This window comes from Ricinus communis, chromosome 5 (genome assembly GCF_019578655.1).
Source record: "Ricinus communis isolate WT05 ecotype wild-type chromosome 5, ASM1957865v1, whole genome shotgun sequence".
Taxonomy (NCBI): Eukaryota; Viridiplantae; Streptophyta; class Magnoliopsida; order Malpighiales; family Euphorbiaceae; genus Ricinus; species Ricinus communis.
In genome coordinates, this window is record NC_063260.1 from 27,188,528 (window position 1) to 27,216,498 (window position 27,971).

Genomic DNA, 27,971 nt, shown 5'->3' on the forward strand with positions numbered 1-27,971 from the left:
TACTCCTCTATAAATCTCACCCATATTTGAAGGGGCAGATCATAATACATTATTATGCATCCAAAAGTCAAGGCTCCTGACATTAGATCATTATACTATCCTCTTTTCTTTCCCATTTTGTTTAAGTAAGAGAAGTTCTTCTGAAAATTCAGCAAGCTGCCTATTTCAAAATCTTTATTCTAATATACTCATTCTCATCTGCACAAAATTTGTTTTGTAATATGGCTCTTTTTTATTTACACTCCTTTGAGCTATTTTCTGTGGGGGAGTTTAAAACACGCTTCATATTAACAAGAAGAAATCACAGGACTTGCAAAATTCATCCTTTTTTAGGAGGAAAATCTCCCAGCCAATTTAACAATGATATTGACTCATCCTTAGTATGGCAAGGGATTACATTGCAAGAAAGCTACTTTAAGGCAATGCATATATGAAAGAACAAAAAAAGGAGGGACAGATGCTAAAAGTCAAATTTTATCTGCAAAACCATCATCTGGACAACTGAAACTTAGATGTAAGAGTATGCACCTTGCACCGAGCATTTGACTTAATAAATCTCTGACGATCAAGCACATTTATCACTTCATCTTCATTATAGAGGTAATGGGCTCTATTCTCCTGGGGAAGAAGGAGAAATATAATTTCGGTCTGTATGATAGTATCTATTCTACTGTTCTCAATGGCTGGAGCAACTTAACAGTATCAGTGAATGCTAAGAGCAGAACAAGTAATATTATATTTCAAAAGAGTTCCTCTCCTAAGAAAAGAAATATTTTATCTAATTAAATCCCGAAGCTATCCCGCAGGTTCATATAGTTTATATGGGTAATTATCCCAAGAACGTAACTGACCGTCATCATGACATGCTAACATCAGTATGACTAGTCTACTGTACAAATTGGTCAGATCGAAACAGGAATTGGAAAAAAGATCATAAAATACATTAATTTCTAAAATTAGAACTCAGGTCTCAACACTTGATTATTTATTCAGAGGGCATAAGATCTTCATTATTGTTTGCTGTCAAATTATCACTATATTTCAGCCTCTGATTGGTTAAAATAATCGTCATAGCAACTGTATATGCAGTCCTCCTTGGTGTTGTTTTAGATCATAAAAGTTGCTAGTTCTACCTCCTTACTAAAATAACCATTAGAACAAGAACAATTGCTGGTACTCTTTAAATATTAATTTATCATATACTCTTTGATATTATTTGGGCACATAGCAGATGATGAAGTAGAAAAAAATAGTTTCTAAAATCACAAAGTATTATTGCAGCGCCTGCAAAATCTCTATCATTTAATAACACTTCAGTGGATGGAAAAGTGGTACTATGCTTCATTAGGCGAGCTGCAGTATCAAGTGCTGCATCTACTGTGAGACCAGCTGGTGGTGTGGGGGTGATTGTGGCTCAGGATCCAGGTGATGCCCTTGGGCCAGGCAGCGATGACTTTTCCTGCATTGCAGTAAACTATGAGCTTGGCACCCAGAAACTGCTCTACATCTGTTCTAGCAAGTATTTGAATTAACATCATTTAGTATTATCATATCACCAGCATCAGCGTTTTGATTTCTAACATATGACACATTAATTGTGTGGATGAACAGATCTCTCTCGGTGAAAACAAGCCTCTCTAGAACACTTGTAGGGAATCCTGTGGCGACCAGGGTTGTATACTTCTCATCTAGAGGAGTTTCTCCAGCCATTTTGAAGGTATGAAATTGAAAGCTCAGTTCTCTTTAAACCTTTTGAACTATGGCATGGATACAGTAGCCTACAATTTCAAGAGCTATATCTGTATTATCACAGACAGATATAGCTGCAATTCGAGCAAGTATGCCACAACCTGCGGTAGTGACCATGGATAAGTATGTCACAACCTGTGGTGGTGATCGTGTGGACCAATTGGAGGAATAGAAGGCTGTGTAACATGATGAGTATCCACCATTTTCTTTAGTAAGCTAACATGAAAGACAGGACGGATAGAGCAGGAATCAGGCAGCTTCAACTTGTGGGCAACGGAACCAGTCTTTTCAATAATTTGAGAAGGCCCATAAATCTAGCTTTGAGCGTCAATTATTTCCTTAGAGCTAAACAAGTCTATCTGCAAGGTTGAAACTTGAGGTATACAAAATCTCCAATATCAAATGTTCTTTCACTTATATGGGCATCTGCATATTATTTCAATCTGCTTTGTGCTTTAGGCAAATTCTCTTTGAGCAAGCTAGTCATTAAGTGTTGTTCCTCCAGAAGTTCTACTTTGGCAGGAGTATCATTTTTCATAGCACTCATTCATCTTTGTGCATGTTGTCATCTTTTCGGCCAGCTTTTTGCTAGCATTATAATGTTGGTGTTCACTGTCTGTATCACTGTCACCTTCCCTCTAGCCATGCCTGCAAAAGCACCACTCCACTTGCAAAAACTAAAGCAAAAGAGCAACTTGGAGAATAAGAAAAAGGAATCTCTTTACGGCCGGGCTTCAGATAAAGGAGAGTACTATGACCATAAGTAGGAGGCTTACATTCCCATCGTCCATTTTGACCATCAGAAGACACATCATCAACCTAGTAGAGAAGTAGAGAACATAAACAATGAATAATAACCTAATCCTTCAGTAACAGTAACGACATTAGCATCAACCAGTTCACAACAACAGACATCATACTTCCTTGCAAATGCTTGCACAAAAAATCACTGTCAAGTAGAAGAAAAATGTAGACATAATCATCTTATCCCAAGAAAGGATCAATCCTATGTTTTTAAAGTACTTGAAAATCATTCTTATGTGTTAGCAGATATGCGTCTTAACAAGCATTTGTGGCTTATTGCAAAAGCTTACCGAATAAAATAGACAGGGAAAGGTAAATAGAGGCATTGACTTCCAAATTTATGCATTCCTTTACAAAAGTCATGCCTCACATGGTTAGATAATTCCCAATATCATAAATGAAATTCGCACTTAGCATCTTTCCAACAATGCCAACCAATAAACCATACAGTTGCTTTTTGTCAATTGAGCAAAAAGAAAAAAGTGCAACAAAAGAGAAAGACCACTTTCCTCTTAATATATCCATCAAGTTCTAGTATAACTTTGCTACAAGAACTACCTCATAATTAAACTCTATAACCACAAATTCATAAAGTCGAAACTCTTTTGAATGATTGTTTGATGGATACCAAATTGAGAAGCTCGAGAGGAACAAGAAAAAACAACTTGATTATGATTTTACCTCTCTTTTTACTTTTACACTATCTTCAAATTTCTGTAATGTATGTTGAGGCTACAATGAAAGTGAGTATATGCATTTAACTAGGTTCAGTGTCAGAATTTCTTCATATACAATTCTAAATGGATATTTTCCAGGTGCATATTGTGTACATGGGAGAGAAGAAGTATGAAGATCCAGCAACTACCAAAAAGTCTCACCATCAAATGTTGTCAACCTTGCTAGGGAGGTAATCTACACTGCTTACTGTAAAATTCCAATATCGACATCGCCTTATTTCAAATAGAAAACCATCTAACGTTATTGTTTTGCTGATGAAGCAAAGAAGCAGCAAAGAGTTCCATTCTTTACAGCTATAAGCATGGCTTTTCTGGATTTGCAGCAAGGCTGACAGAGGCTCAGGCAGTAAAAATTGCAGGCACTCTGATTTGCTCAGCTCAAAACTCTAATGTAAGGTATATTATCCCCGAGATTTTAATGATTGTTGCCCTTATACTGCAGAGTTTCCTGGTGTCATCCAAGTAATTCCAAATCGCATTCACAAGCTCCACACAACAAGAAGCTGGGAATTTATCGGGCTGAATCACCATTCCTCAAAGAATCTGTTAGCACAAAGCAACATGGGGGAAGGAACCATCATTGGTGTCATAGATTCAGGTATTATCTCTCCTAATAAATTTTCGTGTATTTAGATAAGGAATTAAATTTGGAAGAGAATGGTAAGCAGGAATTTGGCCAGAGTCCAAAAGCTTTAATGATCGAGGAATGGGTCCTGTTCCATCTCATTGGAAAGGAATATGCCAAGAGGGAGAATGCTTTAACTATTCCAACTGCAACAGAAAACTCATTGGGGCTCGTTGGTTCATAAAAGGATTCAGAGAAGAGATAGAAAAGCCAGTTAACACAACTAACAGTACGGAGTTTCTATCACCACGGGACGGAGACGGCCACGGCACTCATACAGCTTCAACAGCAGCTGGCTACTTTGTGGAGAATGCGAGCTATAAAGGACTAGCTACAGGTTTGGCCAGAGGAGGAGCACCTCTTGCTCATTTGGCAGTTTACAAGGTTTGTTGGGGCATTGATGTTGGAGGATGCACAGATGCTGATCTTCTAAAAGCATTTGATAAAGCTATACAAGATGGAGTGGATATACTATCAGTTTCAATTGGCAATGAAATTCCTTTATTCTCCTATGCTGATCAGCGTGACGCAATTGCAATTGGTTCCTTCCATGCAACTGCAAGTGGGATCCCTGTGATCTGTTCAGCAGGAAACGATGGCCCAACCTCGCAAACAATTGTGAACACCGCGCCCTGGCTCATCACTGTTGCAGCAACTACGATCGACAGGGCTTTTCCGACAGCAATCACTCTTGGAAACAACAGCACACTATGGGTAAGGCAATAATCCTGAAAGCAAATGTGCAAACAGTTGTGTTATAAGTTTATTTTTAATGACCTAGTCTGTTGCAGGGCAAATCTATTGATAAAGGTAGAAATCATCACGGTTTTCTTGGCCTTACATACTCTGAACGCATAGCTGTTGACTCCCTGGATGATTCGGCGTGAGATTTCTCTCTTCTTGCCTTCATTTTTCTATTCCACTTTTATATGATCTTTTGCCCCTTCTCCTTTTACACTCCTTGTGCCACAATATTCCATATCCACAGTAAGGACTGTCAACTTGGAAGTCTAAATACAACGTTAGCAGCAGGAAAAGTCATACTTTGTTTCTCAAAAACAGATACACAGAATATAGTATCTGCATCAAACTCAGTGTTCCAAGCAGGAGGGATTGCACTCATATTTGCACAGTTTCACAATGATGGGCTTGACAGCTGTAAATTGATTCCATGTATCAAAGTAGATTATGAAGTAGGGACATTCATACTTTCTTACATTAGAAAAACAAGGTGAGGAAACGTAAACCCCCTCCTTGAAAAGGGGTGCAAACACGCACACACAGACACAGAGAAAAGCATAGACCATAAACTAACTTCGCCTATACCTGAAGGTATCCAATTGCAAAGCTAAGTTTCCCCAAGACTGTTATCGGTAATCAGGCATCTCCAAGGGTAGCATCGTTCTCATCCAGAGGACCAAGTTCAATTTCTCCATTGGTGCTAAAGGTATTGGATAGGAATCTATATCTTTTATAATAGACATCCATTCCTTTCATTTAACCAGGATTAGCATTGTTATGTATAATAGTTATGAATATGATTGATGACAGGGTTCTGCAACAATTATTCAAGAGAGAGAACACATCGATTATGTCCCACACACTTTCTCTTGGACATCACTTTATGTTTATTATTGTTATATTTTTATCTTCTATTATGTGCATAACTCCTACTCCGATTTTTCGATTGATGGAGGTAGCCTGACATAGCTGCACCAGGTGTTGACATCTTAGCTGCGTATAGACCAGCGGACAATGAAAATCGCAACACATATACATTGCTATCAGGAACATCAATGGCTTGTCCTCATGTGGCAGGAATAGCAGCTCTCATAAAATCCGTGCATCCAAATTGGTCTCCTGCAGCCATAAGATCCGCTCTTGTTACTACAGGTCAATTAAATTCAAAACCATATCTAATTTACCTTCACGAGAACACCATTCCAATTTTTAGATTCTGAAAAAAGATGGAATGAATGCAAAATGCAGCTTCCCAAATCGGAACAGATGGAATGAATATATACTCGGAAGGCCCAACTAGCAAGCCAGCAGACCCATTCGACATAGGTGGAGGACATGTGACTCCTGAGAAAGCAGTGAATCCAGGGCTAGTTTATGATATTAGCAAAGAGGATTATGTCCAGTTCCTCTGCTCCATGGGATATAGCAGTTCGTCGATTAGCAGCTTAACCAAGGCCAAGGCCACCATATTCTGCAAGAAAAACAGCAGCAACTTCAAACTGAACTTAAACCTGCCTTCTATGACTATTCCAAATCTGAAAAGAAAAGTAACAGTGACAAGAAAGGTAACCAATGTTGGACATATAAAGTCAGTGTATAAAGCAAAAGTAGAACCTCCATTTGGTATAAGAATAAGATTAGAACCTAAAGTTCTGATTTTTAACTCCACCACCAAAAACCTATCCTTCAAAGTGACATTCTTTTCAAGTGACAAAGTGGAGGGTGATTACAGATTTGGGAGCTTGACATGGAGCGACGGCCAGCATTTTGTTAGGAGTCCAATAGCAGTAAGAGAAATTGAATCATATGCAGACATAATATAGTATTCAATGAGATATAAATAATGCAATAAAACAATTCAGAATTAGATTGGAGCATTTGATACTGGATGATTGCTTCATTCAAACACTATATTCAGTGTTTAGAAATTCTTAAATTCTGTAATCTCTAATTTGTGGACACCGCGAAGGAGAACTGCAATTAGATTTGATGGGAATGATAGGAAATCATCATCTTAGCAACCACACACCCCAATAACTAATGAGTTATGATACATATGGAATGCAAGAAAGCACCCTCCAATCAAGATGATTTCAAAACCCAAGGATCTCCTCAAGTGAAGTTAGGAAAAACTAGTTCCAACAATGAAACTAGTACTTGAATTCAACTCTAAACGCCACAAACCAAGTATGATTTGATAAGTAAGAATCAAACACAAGATTTTGGTTAGAGAACGCCACAAACTAAAAATAGTTTGATAAGTTCAAAGTTCATGCAAGAACTTAAGCAAAAATACTCACAAAGAGCAAACAAAGATTATCATTCATCAATCCTATAAAAGTGCTTGGTGTATTAGTTAAACCAAAAGGCATTACTAACCACTCATATAAACCATGTTTAGTTTTAAAACCTGTTTTCCATTCATCACCTTCTCTCATTCTAATTTGATGATAACCAGATTTCAAATCAATTTTTGAAAATAAATATGAACTATGCAATTCATCCAACATATCATCTAGCCTAGGAATGGGATGTCTATACTTCACCGTGATTTTGTTGATGACACAACAATCAACACACATCCTCCAAGTTCCATCTTTCTTAGGCACTAACAAGACGGGTACGGCACATGGACTCATGCTTTCACGAACATAACCCTTCTCCATAAGCTCACTCACTTGCTTTTCGATTTCCTTAGTCTCCTCCGGATTACATCTATATGCTGGTCTATTTGGAATACTTGCTCCAAGTATGAAATCAATTTGGTGCTCAATGCCTCTTTTAGGTGGCAAACCATTTGGGATTTCTTCCGGAAATAAATCTTCATAAACCTGCAAAAGATCAACAACAACACTAGGCAAACAATTGGTTATTTCGTTAGAAATATGCAAAATCTCCTTGTACATAAGTACAAGCATGTGTTGTCTCAAAAGCATAGCTTCTTTCACATCGCTCATTTTTGCATAAACACTCATTTTTCTTTCATTTGAACCTTCTTTGTTTTCTCTCACCATGTATTTCCCATTTTGGTCAAGAGAATTGGAATTTTTAGGTTCACTTATCTCACCTTTTTCTTTACTCTCAAAGGTTTCCCTTCCCAAAGAATTTCGCAATGAAGAACCCATTTCTTCATATTGTTGCTTGATGCGCATTTGGTCTTCAAAAATCTGTTTTGGAGTTAATGGTCCAAGGTTAAACCTTTTTCCATCCATAGTCAAAGTATACATATTTTTAAATCCATCATGACTAGCCCTTCTATCATATTGCCAAGGTCTCCCCAACAACATATGTCCGGCCAACATTGACAACACATCACACAACACCTCATCCTTATATTTACCAATTTGAAAAGAAACTAAAACTTGCTTATTTAGCTTTACAACTCCACTTTCATTAAGCCATTGCAACTTGTATGGTCTTGGGTGCTTGGTAGTAGGCAACTTCAATTTCTCCACTAGCAGAGTGCTTGCTACATTGGTACAACTTCCACTATCCACAATCATGTTGCACAACTTGTTAGAAATCAAACAATGAGTATGAAACAAATTTTTCCTTTGCTCCCTATGGACATCATATTTATTTTGTAAACTCAATGTTCTTTGAACAACACACTACTAAAATAGACTCACACACATAAGATTACTTTTACTCTTAAATGGCCTTAATAACCACTATCCACACTAATAGCCATTACTTGGTATTAATTACCCCATTAACTTGTATATGGTGACTCTTAATAACCACTACCCACATTGATAGCCATTACTTGGTATTAATTACCACATTAACTTGTATGGTGGCTACATGTAACCCTAATTGTTATTAACATAAAAACAAGTTAAAAAGATTTATATGAATTTGGATGATACTATCTGTTGTTTTAGTACCGTGTGCCAATTGTTGAAGTTAAAAGGAATAAGGTTCAATTTGCCCCTCAGACTTTTCAAAAAAGATCAAATTACTCCATTTTGACATTTTTTGTTTAAATTAACCTAGAACTTTACCAAATTAGATCACTTAACCTTTTTTTTCCATATACGTGTTCGTGTAAATCACTGTCATTTAAATAATTTAAATAATAATAAAATATTATTTTTCTCATTTAGTTAGTAAAGAAATACAATAATATTAAAAACAAAACCCCACCATCACCAGCTGCGATTCCCTCACCATTAATACCTACTAGTTGTGCTTCCCTTACCATCAACACCTAACACGTTTCTTAACATTTGAAGCAACATCAACAACAAGAATAACCCACCAATAATATCAAACATTAAACCAAAAAATGATAATCATTCTTTTATTTTTATTTTTCTCCTAAATTATATTTCCTCAAATGTCACAAAACATCTCCACCGCCATTAATCTTCATCTCCAATCGCAACATCAATGACGAAAGTAAAAGCTATATTAGATTTATGCTTTCTTCAAGTGCATAGAGATGGCAATTTGCTATCAGTTCAAACGATATTTTCTCTTTCTCCTCTTTTTTCTTTTTCCCATTCTTTACTAGAGTGATTTAAAATTTCATATTTGAGTTTGATTTAGGATTGAAATATTTTAGTAAAATCAGGTTTTATTTTAATTAAACAACTGCAACTTTAAATTGATTTAAAATTTTGTTTAAATTTTTAAAAATAAGAATGAGTTTGAATTGAATTATTTTTCATTTAGATTTGCAGAAGTAAGGATGTGTTTGAATGGAAGATTGTTGATTTGTTGGTTTTTTAAAATGAAGATTGTTGGATTGTGTGAGAATTGTGAATTAGAGGACGAAAAAGAAGATGAAAAGAAATGGGACTTAATAGTAGTAATTATTATTTTGCACAACTCATGCACTTTCTGTGGAGATTGTAAAACACTCTCTTTTAATTGTCTAAAATAAAGGTTATTTGAGCCAAACCGACAAGTCATGTACTAAATTGATCCAAAAAGGTCAAAAAGGTGGATTTGATCTTTTTCTATAAGTTTAGGGGGTGAATTGAACCTTATTCCAAGTTAAAAACCCACAGTCGCATGCCTGATGGGTATATCAGTGTAAAACGACAACATTCCCGTATTCCAATATTAATCGCACTCCACATCCGTTTGCGGATCAAAGATATCCGTGGATGAAACTTAATCAACGGATAAAATTAAAAGTTTAACATTCACGCGGATCGAACTTCTAATCCGTCGATAAGTCTACATCTAACAGCCAATAATGTGTAGAGTATTAGGCGGTACTTTTATGGCGCTCGAAAATTTTTAAAAATTAGAAACTGAAATTCTGAAGATGCTCCTATATAAATCCATCTTTCTCATTTCATAACCATCCATCCGAACATCGAAGTTGACACTGATAGCAAACAAAATAGAAAAAAATGTCAGGGAGAGGAAAGGGAGGGAAAGGGCTGGGAAAGGGGGGAGCGAAGAGGCACAGGAAGGTGCTGAGAGATAATATTCAAGGGATCACAAAACCAGCCATCCGCAGGCTGGCCCGTAGGGGTGGAGTCAAGCGTATTAGTGGCCTCATTTATGAGGAGACCAGAGGCGTCCTCAAGATCTTTCTTGAAAATGTTATCCGCGATGCTGTTACATACACTGAACATGCTCGTAGAAAAACTGTTACTGCTATGGACGTTGTTTACGCTCTTAAGAGACAGGGCCGCACTCTTTATGGTTTTGGTGGTTGATTTGTTTCTTTCTTCTTTTTTGTTTTCCCCAAGTTTGAAGGGTAGGGTCATTTGTACTAAATTTTTTGGTTGATTCCATTTTTGAAATCTTCCACATGTTTATTAAGTTAATATATGAATTAGACCTTTTAGTTTTCTTAAAACTACTCTCTATCTGTTTCAAATGTTAGCAGTTAGATTTGGAATTCTTGACCAATTGTAATGAAGCCATGTATTCTAATTATTGCTGGTATCCTAGTGCTCTTTTTGCCTTTTGCTGGGGGAAAAAAACACCCAGAGCAAGTCCATTCTGTTGTGTCGATTAATTGTTGGCCTACATTCATTTATTTCCTATGTAGGTTTTATTCTGTGGCCGTCATTTCTACAAACTGTAATTCAAGCAAAATGCATTTACATTAGTTTTTGCATAGTAAAAGCCGTAAACCAGTAAGCTCTTTGCAATTTACTGGCTCTTTTTCTTTTTCTCTATTTATTTCTTTCTTTTCCTCTGCATTTCTGTTCTTTATATTTTAATCTCAATTATTGATGAGGGTTTTGTTAGGACAGTTTGACATTTTTTTTGTTTAATAAACATAAAATTTGGTAATTATATAGTTTGAGAAGCTGTCATGAAAGCTTCATTATCAATTTTTTTATATTGGATATTTTTTTTGTATTAGGATTTTGATAAGGTCAGATAACAAGTGTTGTTATTATAGTCAAAGTATTTAGGATGCTAATTTTAATTTTCAATTACACATTTCTTATTAGCTAGGGAAAACGTTCTTTCCACTTTCTTAAAGGATTATGCAAAAAGAAGATGACATCTTGACAGCGGGTCAAAGGAGTGAATTCATATTCCCAAAAAACTGCTCTGGTCATGGATGTATTCTCAATCTTGCATATTAAATCATTTATCTTGATTTTTATATTAATACAATACAACAGGTCTAATAAAATTGAACTGGCACTGGGAATTGACTAAACAACAAAATACGGTCATTCCATTAAGAAATTTTTATTCAAAGATTTTGTATGAAGCAGCCTTGATATGGTAGACTTGGGTTATTGATCTTGGGGACTTGGTAATTTCATTACTCTATGTCCATGTTTAACAGAATTATGACAGGTTGATGGCTGAATTTTTCAGCAATTAATTGCCAACAGTTCCAAAAATTAAAGAAACTGGAAAAGAAAATAAAAAAGAGATTGTTGAGCATTTTGGTGGTCAGACAATACAGAATGGAAAATTGTTAGGGCAGGAAACATCCAAAAACAGTATGTCTCCGTAGGTATATGAATAAATAAACAATTAGTGTCGATGCCTGACTGTCTTATACTCGATTCCGGACCTTGTTTGGACGGCGTAACAGGAGGAGGCCATTTGTTGGCTAGCCCTGCTAAATAACTTTGTACATAGTTGAACTGTCATTGCCATATTCATTAAAAGGAAAAACCCATACAATGAAATTTACATAGACATGTGTTTCAATGATTTTTGTTTCTTATTGTCTGTCATTTTTGTTACCCTTTCCTCGAATCATTCTGATCTATATATTCACTTGCCATCATGTTAATCGCCACGTCTTTACGGACAGTTGTCTTACTTACGAGACTTCCTGACATTTTTATAAGCTTCCGTGTCGCAATTTTTAGAATTTAGGAGCCAATTCTTACTAACCTAGCCAGCATTATGCAATAAAGGAAAAAAGGTTTGCTCTTGTAACCCAGAAAAGGAGCTGTCTGCAATTTGCATTACGTAGAGGGAAATGTACATTATACAAGAGCTCTAGTTAGCATGGAGATCACTAAACCAGATTTAGAACAGGGGTAGAAAATTTTACCAAGGTAAGAGCTACTTGATAACAATTTATAATTGCTGTAAAAATTCCCTTAATCTCGTTTCTAACTACTGATTGGCACTCTGTAAATTCCCTTAATCTCGTTTCTACCAACTGCTCAAAATATATTGTTTTTGCAGTTTACTTTTATCCTGTACCACAAACCTTGAAATATTGAGCTGAAGATTCCGTACTTAGTAATTTTACTTGGACTTTGTAGGCACTCTATAAACATTATCAATTTTCCAGATGTGTTATGTTAATAATCAGACTACCAAAGTATTTACTTAGTTCCTGATTATCAAAACTGAATTCGTCCTGGAAGGCAGCATAAGTCACTTTTTTTTGCCAAGAATGAATATATTCCTTGCAAAGAAACAGAGACATCCATCAGGAGGAGCTTATCCAGATCATTTGGAATACAAGACAAAAAATAATTGGCACCAGTTTCTCCATACTTAGAGAGCCAATCCGCAACACTACTACAATTTCTAGGGACAAAATTAAAAGAAACAGAGAACACAATTCTTAGCTAAACTCCTGATATCCTGCATAATAGAATTGATATCCCATGGGATATCCTTATCGTGGTTAAGACAATCAATCACCACCAAGGAGTCAGATTCACAAACTATCTTTGGGAACTTGAGGTATTTTGCGCGACTGACTGCATCCCTGAGAGCTAACGCCTCTGCCATGAGAGGAGAAGCACAGTGCAACTTCTTACAGCGGCGTCCACAGGAGATCCATTGTAGTTTCTGCCAACAAGCAAGCTTCGCTTTCCCCGACTTTGCAGAGAATGCTGCATCTGAGTTGAATTTGATAATTCCATCAGGGGGAGCACACCACCGAGCATTGGAATTGGAATGACAACAGGAATTTCATCAGTTTGTTTCTCTTTCTATCTCTAGAATCTTCCGTTTTCATGCTTTCCAGACATGTCAGTTCAAGGGAGGTTTTGTTGAGTTGTCATCACGTAAAGAGAGAATGAGAGAATAATGTTACACTATGCATGGCTATTAAGGCAAATATATTTAGATCCAAGAAAAAATTATTTACATTAGAGGTGGAGATGATTCCGAGTTGCTACCACATCAGTCCTATGCTTCTACTTGGTGGAAGAGATGGCAGAGTCATCTTATCAAGAATCATCACCCAAAAAGTAAGAAAAAAGAAAGCATTTCTCTCCATCCGACATGGATCGGATGCATATAATTTGTAATCAATTTTCTCCTATTGCAGAATCAGAATCAGTACCAGAAAATAGAGCATTCCTCTGCGTAATCCATGGATCTTCAGCCGTGGCAGTCAAAATGTTATCAGGAAAGAGCATGGATCTACACAAGGGGCAGGTAACCTGTCCCTCATCTACCCAAGTATCCAGGCACTCTTTATGAAACACATGAGCACAGTTGCAAAGCTCTCTGATTTCATGGGTTTTGTTTATGGAATCTAAGCAGACAGGGCACATGCACACTTCATCTTCATCCTTCCCCAGTCTTGAGAGGATACTGCTAAATTTTCTGACTACAAGTCTCTTCTTAACAAGGGCTGTTAGAACATCAATAGGGACTGAAACTGGTATGGGGCACAGCCTATTGATTACAAGAACATAATCGTTGGCCTCCTCCTCCCTAGTATAAGCTTGTTGAGGTGGCTTGAGCAGACGCAGATGAGTGAGGGCCACAATGAACACAGTCTTGAAGTAATATATAGAGGCTACCAAGAACTTGATGCCAAAGCATGGCATCTTCACGGAGACAGAGAGAAAGCCCATTAATCTCTGGTTGTGATCGTGTAAGAGAGAGAGAGAGAGAGAGAGAGAGAGAGAGAGAGAGATGCTTAAAGGGTTTGAAGAAGTGAAAAGAGGAGCTGGGAGTTTATAGTGGAGAACAAGGTAGTATTTGACCCTTTAACTTATTTCTGGGTCCAATTTAACCCTTTTTGACCTTTTTGTCGCATTAGCCCAATAATCTCCATATTTTCAGTTATTTCCAAAAGATGAATTAAAAATCATAAAAAAGGAATACTTTTGTAGGATAAAGAGTCAGAAGTTTTTCCTTAAATCACTCTTCCCATCTCTGATTCTCTAAAACTTCTTTTTCAAATAGCATCACGTTTCTTCTTTATTTTCATGGTTTTACAATCATTTATTTCTACTTTTTGTCCATAAGTTTTGCAATTGGATTTATTTTTTATTTTTTATGTACTTAATGACCAAATAATATTATTGGTGCTACTAAAGATTTTTATTAGCCAAGTGCAAGTAAGAAAATAAAGATGAATTAGGAATATAACAAAATAAATTTATAGCCTAATTTATAGTCTTTTTACATAAAATTTAATACTTCAGACATTTAGTAGAATATCTAAAAATTAAAATTATTATGTTTATAGATAAAATATTTGCTCAATAATTATAATTATGATGTATGATTTTTTATTAAAAAATAGATCTCTACAAATTCATATATAAAACAATTACACAATTCCAATCTCTTAGTCAGAAAAAATAAATAAATTAAGAATTTGTAATAGAGTAATATCAAAAATTTAATTATGTAACTTTTCATTTATAATCCTTGATTAATAAATTCATCCATTTATATTATTCTCTTATTTCTATATCTTCCAGAAGCAGACGGTATCCTCATGCTGCAATGTAGAAATTGTGTTTATATTTCTATGATCAATGATGAACATTTACAAAAAAATGTGTATTCTAAGATTACATGAGACATGAGGATCCTAGTTATATACATGTTTTGAATGCAACGGTCCTATTGCTATTTCTTATTTGTTGTTGCACTCCAACGTTCAAATCTAGCTTAGGAGAAGGTAGAAGTAGCATTTTCCCTTAGGGAGAGGTGTTGTTCCCTTTTCCCTAATAGGCCTGTGATGATCTAGAGTTCGAGGGCCATATCCAGCGATCAGCTGTTGGTTATTCTGTCGATCTTTGGCCAGTTGAACATTCTTTGCTATATGGTTTTGGTGTATCTTCAACAGGTATTGGGGCTTATTTAATAGCTTCTTCAATACTCCCCCTCAAGGTGGGTTCAAATAAGTTGATAGAACCCATCTTGCTGAGGAGCCTTCCATGACTGGCTTTGTCTAGGGCTTTGGTGAAGATGTCTGCCAGTTGTTCGTGGCTTTGGATGAACAGAGTTGTGATTTCTCCTGATTGGACTTTCTCTCTTATGAAGTGGCAATCAATTTCAATATGTTTAGTCCTTTCGTGAAAGACTGGGTTTGATGCGATGTGTCTGGTTGCTTGGTTATCACAGTACATCTCCATCAAGCCTTCATGTTTTACCCCCATATCAACCAATACTTGCTTTATCCAAATGAGTTCACCAGCCGTCGATGCCATGGCAAGATACTCGGCTTCGGCACTAGACCTTGCGGTTACTGATTATTTTTTGCTTTTCCATGTCACTAGGTTCCCTCCTACAAATGTGCAGAATCCTGAAGTCGATTTTCTGTCACAACTTCCTACCCAATCTGCATCAGAGAAACCAATAATAATGATAGCATTATTGTTATTTTTCATCCAGATACCTTGTCCTGGAGTACCTTTGAGATATCTTAGGATCCTATCAATCGCATCTAAATGAGGAGTACGTGGAGCATGCATAAATTGGCTAATCATACTCACAGCATAACTAATGTCAGGTCTGGTAACGGTTAAGTAAATTAATTTTCCTACTAGGCGCTGGTAATGACCTATGTCACTTAGAGGGTCACCATCCTCTAAGTTAAGTCTAGTTTTGGTCTCCATAAGGGTATCTATAGGCTTAGCTCCTATTTTTTCTATTTCTTTTAAGAGATCTAGAACATACTTTCTTTGAGACAGAAATAGACCTTTATGAGATTTTGACATTTCTATTCCGAGAAAATAAGTTAATTAACCAAGATCCTTAATGTTAAATTCCTCTTTTAATTTTTACTTTACTTTCTCAATTTTCTCATTATTGTTCCCTGTTACAATAATGTCATCCACATAAACTAAGATAATGATCGTGTATGTGTGTGTGTGTTTAACGAACATGGACGAATCTGAGGTACATTTGTTGAAATCAATTTTTAATAAAAAATGACTTAGCTTAGGATACCATGCTCTAGGAGATTGCTTCAACCCGTAGATTGCCTTTTGTAACTTACATACCAGGGAGGAGTCAAAGGCAAATTTATGACCTGGAGGGAGAGACATGTACACCTCTTCTTCCAGAGATCCTTGCAGAAATACGTTCTTAACGTCCATCTGAAATAATCCCCAGCCTGAGTTAGTAGCAACAGATAGTAAAATACGAACAGTGCTCATTTTTGCTACCGGAGCAAAGGTTTCCTGGTAATCACAACCATAGGTCTAAGTGAAGCCTTTTGCTACTAGCTTAGCTTTATACCTCTCAATTGAACCATCATGCTTGTATTTGATTTTATACATCAATTTATAACCAACTGGTCTTTTGTTTGGTGGTAGAGTGATAAGCTTCCAGGTTTTATTTTTCTCTAGAGCCTGGAGTTTTTCTTTCATGGCTTTACACTAATTAGGGTTGATATTAGCATCATAGAAAGAATTTGGTTCAGTGTGAGAAGAAAGAGTGTTGAGATATGCCCTATAAGAGTTCGAGACTGAATTATAATTAATAAAGCGATGGATAGGATATAATACCGAGTGGGACACATAGTCCCTTAGTTTAGCAGGAGGTTTAGATGGTCGAGATGATCTCCGCAGGGCAATTGTTTCTTCTACTTGTGGTTCATTTTCTCCCCCCTGAAGCAGTTGCCGCGGGAACAGGCCGACCTCCCCCTGAAGGAGTAGCCACAGAGGGGACCCTCAGAGTCTCCACTTCGGCTGAGAGAGAGGGATCTGATCTGTCAAAAAAGGAAAAGTTATCGGGAAATAAGGGAGACGAGGGGTGAGAATTAGTGGGGAAGTAGGTTGTACTTTCATCAAAAGACACATCTCGGGAAATATAAGATTTGTGAGTTGAGGGATCATAGCACTTGTACCCCCTTTTGTCAAAGGAGTATCCTAGGAAAACGGTTTTAACAGAACTTTTGTCAAGTTTATGGGATCGTCTAATATGAACAAAGGCAATGCAACCAAAAACTCGAATGTGACCCAATTCTATTTTGTGGCCCTTAAGAATTTCTAGAGGACTGAGGTTTTTAAAAATGGGAGTAGGTAATCTGTTAATAAGGTAGGCAGCTGTGAGGAGGGCATCCGACCAAAAAATATGAGGAACATTGTTTTGAAAAAGAAGTGATCTTGTAACTTCAAGAAGATGACGGTTTTTTCATTCAGAAATGTCATTCTGTTCAGGAGTATAAATATAGGTGGTTTGATGTAAAATGCCTTGTGTGGAGAAGAAATCAGAGAAGTTTTTATTAATGTATTCAGTGCCATTATTGGATCGAAAAATTTTAATTTTGGTATTGTATTGAGTTTGAATGAAATGGAAGAAATTCTTAAAACAGGAAAAAACTTCATTTTTGCCTTTTAGTAAGTATATCTAAGTGAGACGGGAGAAATCATCAATAAATGTGACAAAATAACGAAAATGATTGTAGGAAGTACAGGGGGCAGGTCCCCAAACATCGGAATGAATTAAATCAAACATATTTGTGGAAGTAGTGGAGGACACAGGAAACGGTAATCTGGTATGTTTTGAAAAATTTACAAATATCGCAACAACCAGAATTTAAGTGGTAAGAAAAAAGTTTGTTTAGGATGTGATCGGAGGGGTGCCCAAATCGCCGATGCATCAACATCCCTTGATTGACCGGACTTGTTGACGCAAGATAATGGGTAGTGGAGTCTCTAAGGTAGTAAAGGCCATTTTTAAAATATTCCTCACCAATCATCTTCCCGGTGATGCGATCCTGAAACATTACTGAAGTTGGTGAGAAAATAGCATTACAATTTAAATGACGGGTAATTTTTCTAACAGATAATAAATTTGAATTAAAATCAGGTAACACTAATATGTCATGAATATTTTTGCGGAAGTTGGTGGAGGTGCCACAGCCAGAAATTTGGGCTTGGTCACCATTTGCGATGATCACGTGTTGAGATTCAATGGGAATAAAATTTTGTAGTTTTGTTGCATCCTATGTCATGTGGTTAGTAGCACCTGAATCAATAATCCAATCTTTAGAGTGAAATAAATTAGAATAATTTTGAGAGTTAAACTGAACTGACCCGTGGGGCTGGCGATTTGAGTGATTGGAGCTGAGAAATGAGCTGGGAAAGGTGCAAATTTTCAGCATGATTGGGTCGGGTTGATGCTGCAAAACGGGTTGGATCTGTGGTGAGCTAGCTTTCTGGGCCGGGTCGTTAGTGGGCCGACGGGTCGGTTGGGCTTGGGCCTGGGCCAACTGTTTGGGCCGGACTGAGAGGAGTTACTGGGCTCGGATCTTTTTGTTGGACCCGACCCGGTTATAGGGCATATGTCGCCCACTTGCCCATTTCCTTGACTTGTGTCTCCTCTAGTGTTTCTTTCTTCTTCCCAGTTTCTGAGGCAGCTGCCTCCAAACCGTCCCCCTTTCTCCCTTCGCTCTCCGCCGCCGCCGCCCCTATTGCGTGCGTCCCCCCTTCTCCCTTCACCCCGACCATGAAGAGGCTGCAGTTGAGGGTGAAGATGCCAGCATCTGTCATGGGTGTGACCCTGCCTTCGGCAGTGGTCGTATCTGTCGACAGACGCAGGCGCTCCCTTCATGCGCAGCCCTTCGTGGGGGTCAAGGTGGCGTGAGAAAAAAGTGTGATTTTCAGGGTTGTCGAGGCTGGAGGCATTCATAGTGATGCGTCGAGTCTCTTCCTGCTGGAAGATGGCTATGACGGCATCAATCTTCGAGAGGGAGTTAGACAACAGGATTTGCAAGCGTAGAGCTTCATAACTGGGATCCAAGCCCCCCAGGTAAGTGTAAACCAAATCTTGTTCGGCTCTCTTTCTGATTTCTTCGGGATCTGTGGTGAGTGGGAGGTAGTTTTGCAACTCCTCTCACCTGGTTAGAACTTTTGTAGCGTAGCTTGTGTTTGATTTTGTTCCTTGTTTAATCTGTGAAAGCTCTTGCTTTAGATTGAAAATATGAGCATAATTCTTCTCGTTGCCGTATAGGCTTTTCATTTTTCCCCAAATTGCTTGTGAGGATTCTAGTAATATGCACAGTCGTGAGATCTGTGGTTCCATTGTGTTTGTGAGGAGAGACATAACCATGTGATCGGCTATTTGCCATTCCTCAATCTTCTTTGTTTCTTCTTTAGTTGGTTGCCCTGGATTGATGGGTGTTGGTCTGTTTTTGGTTCCTGTGATGAACCCTAAATTCTTCCTGCGCTCAAACTGATGTATACTGACCTAAACCACTCAAAGTAGTTATGGTTGCCTTTTAGCACAATGCTGGTTATTTTTGAAATATCATTGTGAGCCATTTTGATTTTCTGTGGTTGAGGTAGATGATGACAGGTTAAACCTGCTCTGATACCATGTAGAAATTGTGTTTATATTTCTATGATCAATGATGAACATTTACAAAAAATGTGTATTCTGAGATTACATGAGACATGAGGATCCTAGTTATATACATGTTTTGAATGCAATGGTCCTATTGCTATTTCTTGTTGTTTGTTGCACTCCAACGTTCAAATCTAGCTTAGGGGAAGGTAGAAGTAACCTTTTCCCTTAGGAGAGAGTTGTTGCTCCCTTTTCCCTAATAGACCTGTGATGATCTAGAGTTCTGAGGCCATATCCAATCGATCTTTGGTGAACATTGTTGCTATATGGTTTTGGTGTATCTTCAACAGGTATTGGGGCTTCTTTAACAGCTTCTTCAATATGCAACACATTAACGGGCGTAAGAATGGGTTTGAATGACAAATTATACGATAGATATTTGGTTTAAATAGCAAAAAGGTTAGGAAGGATGAAATTCGGATGGAGCAATAAATTCAAGGGTATAATTGAAGTTTATTCCATACAATGAAAAAGCGCTTTTCTAGAAGCTAAACCTTTTGTTTTTTACTTTTTTTGCATGATCCATTTTGGTTGGCTTAGACGGGAATCTATGCTGGCGTGCTACAAAAACAGGTCCAGCAAATTACTGTAGGATGGTGGGGGTCTTTGCGTTACAAGTTTATCTTCCTCCTCCAACTGTCTTTATTAGTATACTTTTCAAAAACGTCCATTTACAACAATAGAAGCACACAGTTGCATTTGACGTATAAACTGGCTACAGATTTTTAATGAATAAAAATGTTAATTTTGCTTAATCTAACGGCTAAAATTAAAAGATTTTAGTATACAGAAGTATATTTAGAATGACTCGTTTTATCTCCAGAAGAGATTTCACTCTGGTGATTTATGCAATTCGGTGTTTGTTTTTAGAAGGTTATTATTTTATGACTTGAGCGCGACTTCCAACTCCAATATATTGTTGTTAATGAAAAAATAATGGAGGGATTTATAAAATAGTGTGTTCAATTATGAGCTGTGGCAGACAAAACCGTGGGTCCAGAATTTGTTGCTATTAGGATGGTTCAGTTTTGTATTGAGGCGGCAATATTATATATTTTCAAATTGTAGGATTACTTTTAGAAATAAGATCTTTTTTTAAAATTAAATAAAAAAATAAATTCTGAATTTATTTTTTTAACCCTCAGCCACAACTTCAAACTGGTAAACGAGGCATCGTTTTGCAGCACAAGAAAGATCCAGAAGTGTCGTTTTATTTATTGAAAATAGCGAGAAACAATGTATGCCCTTTCCGGACATTTGGGCTTTAGAGTGAATAAAGGCCCGGCCTTTATACAGAACAAATTGGAAAGAAGATAGACTGGATATTTATTTTTATTTTTATCCAGAACACAAATTACTTCTTCTCCATCTGCTCTCTCTCCCTCTCACTCTCTCTGTGACGATGGCGTCCTCTTCTCTCTCGACATGTTGTCATCTCAGCTCTTCTTTATGGAATACTAACAATAATAACGACAAGTCTAAGATGTCCTCTTCGTTTTTAGCTTCCCCAATTAGCTTGTCTTCTCTTCAATTCTTTCACCATAAAACTTCCCAAACTCCGCGCCGTCGTCTCTCAGTTATCGCAATGGCTCCTCCTAAGCCAGCTGGCAAGGCAAAGAAAGGTAAATTCCTTTTTCAAGTGAATTTATTTCAAATCCATTTCTAAATTATATTGTTGATAAAGTATGAATGGGTGCAGCGGTAGGATTGATAAAGCTGGCTCTGGAGGCGGGGAAGGCAACGCCTGCTCCTCCGGTGGGGCCAGCACTTGGTGCCAAAGGTGTAAACATTATGGCATTCTGTAAGGATTACAATGCTAAAACTGCTGATAAAGCCGGTTATATCATTCCTGTTGAAATTACCGTCTATGATGTCTGTTCTCTCTCTCTCTCTTTTTAAATAAAATAATAATAATTTATTTCTGCTTTTATTATAACTTTCTTATGGTGTTCCTAGGATAGAAGCTTCACTTTCATTTTGAAGACACCACCTGCCTCTGTGCTCTTGCTTAAGGCTGCAGGTACTCTTCATTTTGTAACATATTTTCTACTTCTCTTTTTGATTTATTTTCGCATCCTGTAGAATTCATTCGTTTTGATACTTGTTTGGGAATGCCGTACTACTCTGATTTATCCTTTATATTAGTCAAGTTCACTAATTGACAACACAGCTAGAACCTAGAAAGCACTATAACCTTGTGTACTTTGCCTATCTCATAATCACCTCTATTACTAAATTCTTCCTGCATTCTTTTTTATATTGGAGTATTCTACGTACCTGTCATTGCTAAATATTTAGGTTTCCATTGTCTGTATAAGTTTCATATGCATGGAAAGGTGGCACCCCAATAGTTAAAAGGATGCAACTACTGAAGTTCTTCAGATACTCTGCATGAATGCTCATGCCTACTTCCACTTACCCACAGCAAATAATCAATAATCAAGAATGTCTCTAGGACAACTGAAACTTCTTAAATCATTTAAGTTTCTATTCCCTAGCACCATCTTGATCTTATAGTTCCAATTTTGTGGCAATGCAGCTGATTTGCAAAATATGCTTGAATTGAATATTGTAATCCAAAATCACTTCTGGCATTTATGTAACTTTTTTGAGAGAAAATGTTGCACTGGTGGTATGTGTGAATTTTAGGGGATTTATATAGTAGATATACAAAATATATTAGTTATTTATTATTAGGTAGTATAACAAGCTTGGTTAGGTCCTTTTAAAGTTTTGTTAGATTTTACCACTAGCAGCCCCAGACTCTTCCTTGTTTTGGAGTGTTGTGCTTGAGTAGCTTTCAATCACATCCCTTAGTTAGATGTATGAAGGCTGGTGCATTTCAGAATTTGAGGTCAAGATATTAAGAGATTATTGCTGAAGCACATAGTGGAAGGATAATCTATTAATTATTTCCCTCGCAATTTTTTCCATTTTGGTGATTCATAACATGTGATTTTCAACTTCTCCACCGATGAGGAATAGATATATGGAATTTCATAGTCCCATTCATTCTTTTGCCTCTAGTTGTATGTTTATTCATCTGAAAACATGCATGCTTGCTAAGCTGCAACCTGTTAAAGCATGTATCAACCAAATAATGCTTAGGACTGGGAGGGATGCATCCTAGCTTCTTGTGACTTATCATGCGGATTGCACTCAGTTTATAGTCTGAAACTTATTCCCAGTGTGGGCATGAAATGGATCAAACATATCTTGCTTTTACTGTGAAATTACATTACTGCTTCATTATGCAAGTAGGTTTCTTTTATTAGTTTGTTTTTGTTTTGAACCCTGCCTAATCCAATTGCTGTATTATTTGGTGATTTTCTAACATTCATGTTGGTGCACTTAGTTTTGGTAAACATTCCATGACAAAGAGTAATGGGATCTGACCATAACTGAAATGACTACAACTAGTCAATTGGTGGGTTAGATCTTAGTATTTATACATGTATATATAATAACTTAGCAATATGGGATCTCTAACACTTCTCTCAAGTGTAACTGAGACTTGACTTTAATACTCAGTTGTCAATTAAAATTTAACATTCTCCTCCTGAAACTTAGAGTTTATTTAACACGGCTGTGACACTGGATCGAGCAGTTGATTATCTGAATTAATTGATAAAGAAGGTGGTTCGAACCACTGAAAATTTGAATTAATTGAATTGAAATGTGGAATATGATGGATAGAGTGTAGAGCCCATTAATGGGCAGTGATAACATCGAGCTTTATTAGACTTGGATCCAACCATAATCAAAACGATTAGAATTGGACACTTAGTTGGTTAAATTATAGCACTTTTCAGTTTATATTTTTTATTTTTGGAATAATGTGGAATCTCTACAGTGATCACTATTCAATTTTGATATGGTTATTTGTTATGCTGTTAACAGGAGTGGAGAAAGGTTCTAAAGATCCACAAATAGAGAAAGTGGGTAAAGTCACAATTGAGCAATTGCGTGCAATAGCTGCTGAAAAGCTACCAGACTTGAATTGCACCTCAATTGAGTCAGCAATGAGAATTATAGCAGGTACTGCTGCTAACATGGGAATTGATGTTGAACCCCCTGTTCTTGAACCAAAAAAGAAGGAAGTCTTGTGATCCTGTCAATTCTTTGTTGTTTTGATTTTGCTATTTGAGTGTTTTATAGTAGTGGAAGACTTGTTTTGATGTTCATTGCCTGCGAAGTTGTCATCTTGAGTATATAGATTATAATGTGATTCATGACTAGAGCTTTATTGGGAAAGAAGGGAAAAGGAAAACAATCTGCCAAGTATTGATCCTTATTTTGTGATGATCAGAGGCCTGGTATATGATGATGACGTCTTGTCTGGTTCATCTTCAGTGCTGATGATAATAACTAGGCAGGAAAACCAGAAAGAAACAATAGAGATAAGGTTTGGAGAAAGTTGAAGAATGTGCTTTGATGATAATGCGCATTTCTTCTCACTTCTCACTACTTTTTTGGTTAAAATTTGTCATTTTCTTTCTTGGTCAAAAAGAAATTCCAAAAAAAGTTAGTTCTCACATAATGGAATTTAAAGTCTAGAGGTTCGTGAAATATTATTTATATTTTTATCTAATTTGTATAAATATATTATTTTTAATTAAAGTATCGGTATGAAATTGATAAATGAAGAATTGATTTTTATCTGCTAATTGTTTAAATATTGAATAAGAGACCGATTATCTTTTGAAATTTTCTTCTGCAAAAATAAGAAATAGTTTTGCTACCTTTAGAAAACTCTTGTTTTAATAGAATGAGAAATAGTTGGTCGAAATTAAAGCGAATTAAATAAAAATAAAGCGTTGTACGCTGGATTAAGAATGATCACGAACCGAATCAGACCTTAGGAAATAGTTTAGAGGTCAAAATCAAAGGTGGAGGCCACGTTACATTTTCCCATCTGACCGTATTACTGTGGCTAAGCTTCCTTTGCTTTTTTTTATTATATATATATATATATATATATATATATAATATTTTTATTGATTTCATAAGCAATTTTAATTCTCATTCGTTTCTTCTCAAAAGAAAAATATTCTTTTTGCATTTATGGAAAACTTAATAGACAGTGCAATCTAAGTTAATGAATGAAAATTGTTTCGATTTTTATAATGAAATCAGTAATCATAGTATTTTCTAAAACTACAAATATAGTGGGCTTTTTATTGATAAAATATAATATGAAAAATTACTTTAATTTTTTATATTTAGAAAGCTACGTTTCATTCTTAGATTAACTTCCAGTACGAGTATTTATGTAATATTAATATTTTAGTTTTAATTTTTGTACTGATAACATTTTGAAAGATAAAGCTATTAATATTTGTATAAAAACATTAAAAAACTGATTAAACTATATTTAGATAAATTTTAAAATAGTTTTAATTAAACTTTAATAATGATGATTATTTTAATGTAGAATTTAGTAACGGGCCAATTGACACAAAAATAATAATGCTGGTTCTTCTTCGTACGCCCAACAAATGATTATAATTAAAAACATTTGACGCTTTTTAATTTTGCAATGATCACTGTCTGCCAAGAGGGTTAGTGAGGTAAAAAGCAAAAATGAAAAATGGCAATAATTAACTAACAAACAAAAACCAAAATCAATAAAACGAGGGCAATAAAGAAGGCAAATCCAAATAAGACTTCAGCTGTCTGCATCTGTATGTTTTATGTAAAATCGAATTTTTTTTTATTTCTCGCATAAAATCAGAGACAACCGAAATCCATTAACAGTCTTTTAAAGAACCTCAAACGAACGCAGCATATTTATAGACCGCTATAATTCTCCTTGTTATCCATCCGATTTTTATGACAAGGTGCGTTTTTTTTTTTTTTTTCTAATTTTGTTGTTAGATCTACTTGAGGATTCTTTCACCTTTCCAGAGATCCCTAATAAGGATTCTAACTTTGATATTTATTGGGGTGTGTCAGCATCTTTTACTAAAGTTTATTGCTTTTTTAGCTTTTCTTTCACGTCTTTTCTTTGTGTTTTAGGTGGTTTCGGCTTGTGGCTCATCTTTAATCTTTGTTTATTCTTTTTTGTATTTCTTTATGTTTTTTTTTTTTGTTACCATCGAATGTATTTGTGGGTATCTGGTTTGTCTCCTTGAGTGATGGATTTGGTTTTATGGTTTATGACTGAATGCTGGTTATGAATTTTCAAGAGAGTGTTTTCAATTTATTCCTTGCTGTTGTGGCTTAGGAAAATTCCTGCATGCTTTACTTTTTTTGTGATGTCCTTTTTTCCTTTTAAGGAAACGTGTGATATTGCTTCCTGGATAGTAAATTCAATATTAGGCTTAGATTGCTTTCTAATATATATTTTTTTCCTTTGTGGAATTTCAGTGTGTCAGAAACAATTATCTGCGCTCTGAAAGCCATTACAAAATCTTGAGATGATTGTATAACACTTTTAATGATTTGTTTCCAAACTTATTAATCATAGTGACATCTGTTACTGTGCCTCGCCGTATTTGATCAAAAGAATTTGTATGGTGAATGATGCTTAGAAGATTTAGAGTCTAAGCCAAATGAATGCCCAAATTTTGGAACCCATCTTTGATTTATTGTTCGGGATATTCGTACAAGATATCCCTTAGAAGTTTAAATATTTTAAAATACCTACAACAATTTTAAGCGTACACATGAATGGCTAGAGCTTTTGGTAGTGATATAGGAAGGTTCAGAATCTTGGTTCTTATGTGATAATCCTGGTCAATTTACATTTGACCTGCTTACAGTAGTCTATTTGTGTGAGATTTTGACTAAACTAATGTAAGGTTTTGTTGTTTAAATTCAGATGGAAGTGCAACATTCTGAATCTGGTCATATAATTGAAATCCATGGAGAGAGCCTGGGTGGAAGTAAGATTTGTGGGGGAGCAGCTTGTGGATTTTCAGATGCTAAAACCAGTTCAACAGATGCAAAGGAACGATCAGATTCCATGCGGAAGCTTTTGATTGCAGTTCTGCTTTGTATTATTTTCATGAGTGTAGAAGTTGCTGGAGGCATCAAAGCCAACAGTCTTGCAATTTTGACTGATGCAGCTCATCTATTATCAGATGTTGCAGCATTTGCAATCTCCTTGTTCTCTCTCTGGGCCTCAGGATGGGAGGCAACTCCACGTCAGTCTTATGGGTTTTTCAGGATTGAGATACTTGGCGCACTGATTTCCATTCAAATGATATGGCTTCTTGCTGGGATCCTGGTGTATGAAGCCATTGCTAGACTTATCAATGAAACAGGTGAAGTTCAGGGTTTTCTTATGTTTGTTGTTTCTGCATTTGGATTAGTGGTGAATATTGCCATGGCAATCTTATTGGGTCATGATCATGGTCATGGACATGGACATGGACATGGACATGGCCATGATCACGATCATGGCCATGGTGGTGATGGTCACAGCCACAGTCATGAGGATCATGGTCATGCACATAACCATGGGATAACCATAGCTACGCATCATCATCATCCCGAGGGAAGCTCTGAGCACAATGATGAGCATCATCATACACATGATTCAGACTATTCTGAGCCTCTGCTTAGGAACTCAAATGATGAAGCAGTGAAAGGTGGATCTAAGCAAAAGAAACATCTGAACATCAATGTACAAGGGGCTTATCTTCATGTATTGGGGGATTCCATACAGAGTGTTGGGGTGATGATTGGTGGGGCAATAATTTGGTATAAACCAGAGTGGAAGATTATTGATTTGATATGCACTCTTGTATTCTCAGTAATTGTCTTAGGCACAACAATCAGGATGTTGCGAAATATTCTGGAGGTTCTGATGGAGAGTACGCCAAGGGAAATTGATGCTACTAGGCTTGAGAAGGGTCTCTGTGAGATGGATGAAGTGGTTGCCATCCATGAACTGCACATTTGGGCCATAACTGTTGGGAAGGTTTTATTGGCTTGCCATGTTAAGATCAAGCCTGAGGCTGATGCTGATTTGGTACTAGACAAGGTAATAGACTACATTAGGAGAGAATACAACATCAGTCATGTGACCATTCAGATAGAGCGCCAATAAGCAGAACAGTTGCAAATTGCACTTTTATGTGTTCAACGTGAGTTGCAGTTTTCACGACAACTTAGTTTGTAGTTCTTTTTATTTTATCAAAAATCGTATTAGCAATTTTCACTGTCTGATTCTTTTTCTTATCAATTGTCATTAAATTTGTTCTTGTCAATGCTCCTCGTCTTTTCACAAGGTTCACCTTGTTCATCCTTGTCTGTCGACATTTTCTATTACAAGGCAGCCGTTGTGGATTATATAA

General features: G+C 36.4%; 7 protein-coding genes across 9 annotated transcripts; 5 read left to right on the top strand and 2 right to left on the bottom strand.

The window, feature by feature from the left end:
• Window positions 1-603: 603 nt before the first annotated feature.
• On the top strand, window positions 604-1,921 carry LOC8288871 (subtilisin-like protease SBT3.5). Its single transcript, XM_015718968.1, has 4 exons — window positions 604-727; window positions 1,318-1,519; window positions 1,612-1,717; window positions 1,814-1,921. The coding sequence occupies exons 1-4, from the start codon at window positions 604-606 to the stop codon at window positions 1,919-1,921; spliced, it is 540 nt and encodes a 179-aa protein (XP_015574454.1).
• Window positions 1,021-6,567, top strand: LOC8288872 (subtilisin-like protease SBT3.8). Of its 3 annotated transcripts, XM_048374138.1 has the most exons (13): window positions 1,021-1,173; window positions 1,282-1,519; window positions 1,612-1,717; window positions 1,814-2,128; window positions 3,369-3,460; window positions 3,552-3,649; window positions 3,733-3,888; window positions 3,959-4,629; window positions 4,707-4,798; window positions 4,904-5,146; window positions 5,248-5,362; window positions 5,616-5,808; window positions 5,905-6,567. In XM_048374138.1, the coding sequence occupies exons 5-13, from the start codon at window positions 3,384-3,386 to the stop codon at window positions 6,477-6,479; spliced, it is 2,220 nt and encodes a 739-aa protein (XP_048230095.1). In that variant the 5' UTR covers window positions 1,021-1,173; window positions 1,282-1,519; window positions 1,612-1,717; window positions 1,814-2,128; window positions 3,369-3,383; the 3' UTR covers window positions 6,480-6,567. The 3 variants fall into 3 exon arrangements, with proteins under 3 accessions (XP_048230095.1, XP_048230094.1, XP_002518939.2); XM_048374137.1 differs by having other exon boundaries at window positions 1,282-2,128; XM_002518893.4 differs by lacking the exons at window positions 1,021-1,173; window positions 1,282-1,519; window positions 1,612-1,717; window positions 1,814-2,128 and adding an exon at window positions 3,011-3,296.
• Window positions 6,568-6,975: 408 nt separating this feature from the next.
• LOC125370039 lies at window positions 6,976-7,781 on the bottom strand. Its single transcript, XM_048373616.1, has 2 exons — window positions 7,270-7,781; window positions 6,976-6,988 (listed from the first exon to the last, which is right to left on the bottom strand). Exons 1-2 carry the CDS (start codon window positions 7,779-7,781, stop codon window positions 6,976-6,978), a joined length of 525 nt encoding a protein of 174 aa, XP_048229573.1.
• Window positions 7,782-9,970: 2,189 nt separating this feature from the next.
• Window positions 9,971-10,621, top strand: LOC8288873 (histone H4). Its single transcript, XM_002518894.4, has one exon. The coding sequence runs from the start codon at window positions 10,023-10,025 to the stop codon at window positions 10,332-10,334; it is 312 nt and encodes a 103-aa protein (XP_002518940.1). The 5' UTR covers window positions 9,971-10,022; the 3' UTR covers window positions 10,335-10,621.
• A 2,546-nt stretch (window positions 10,622-13,167) lies between these two features.
• On the bottom strand, window positions 13,168-14,015 carry LOC8288874 (RING-H2 finger protein ATL54). Its single transcript, XM_048374869.1, has 2 exons — window positions 13,412-14,015; window positions 13,168-13,291 (listed from the first exon to the last, which is right to left on the bottom strand). The coding sequence occupies exons 1-2, from the start codon at window positions 13,929-13,931 to the stop codon at window positions 13,263-13,265; spliced, it is 549 nt and encodes a 182-aa protein (XP_048230826.1). The 5' UTR covers window positions 13,932-14,015; the 3' UTR covers window positions 13,168-13,262.
• A 6,985-nt stretch (window positions 14,016-21,000) lies between these two features.
• Window positions 21,001-23,962, top strand: LOC8288875 (50S ribosomal protein L11, chloroplastic). Its single transcript, XM_002518896.4, has 4 exons — window positions 21,001-21,290; window positions 21,368-21,540; window positions 21,625-21,688; window positions 23,569-23,962. The coding sequence occupies exons 1-4, from the start codon at window positions 21,071-21,073 to the stop codon at window positions 23,775-23,777; spliced, it is 666 nt and encodes a 221-aa protein (XP_002518942.1). The 5' UTR covers window positions 21,001-21,070; the 3' UTR covers window positions 23,778-23,962.
• A 1,357-nt stretch (window positions 23,963-25,319) lies between these two features.
• LOC8288876 (metal tolerance protein 1) lies at window positions 25,320-27,884 on the top strand. Its single transcript, XM_048374185.1, has 2 exons — window positions 25,320-25,508; window positions 26,492-27,884. The coding sequence occupies exon 2, from the start codon at window positions 26,492-26,494 to the stop codon at window positions 27,722-27,724; it is 1,233 nt and encodes a 410-aa protein (XP_048230142.1). The 5' UTR covers window positions 25,320-25,508; the 3' UTR covers window positions 27,725-27,884.
• The last annotated feature ends 87 nt before the right edge of the window (window positions 27,885-27,971 follow it).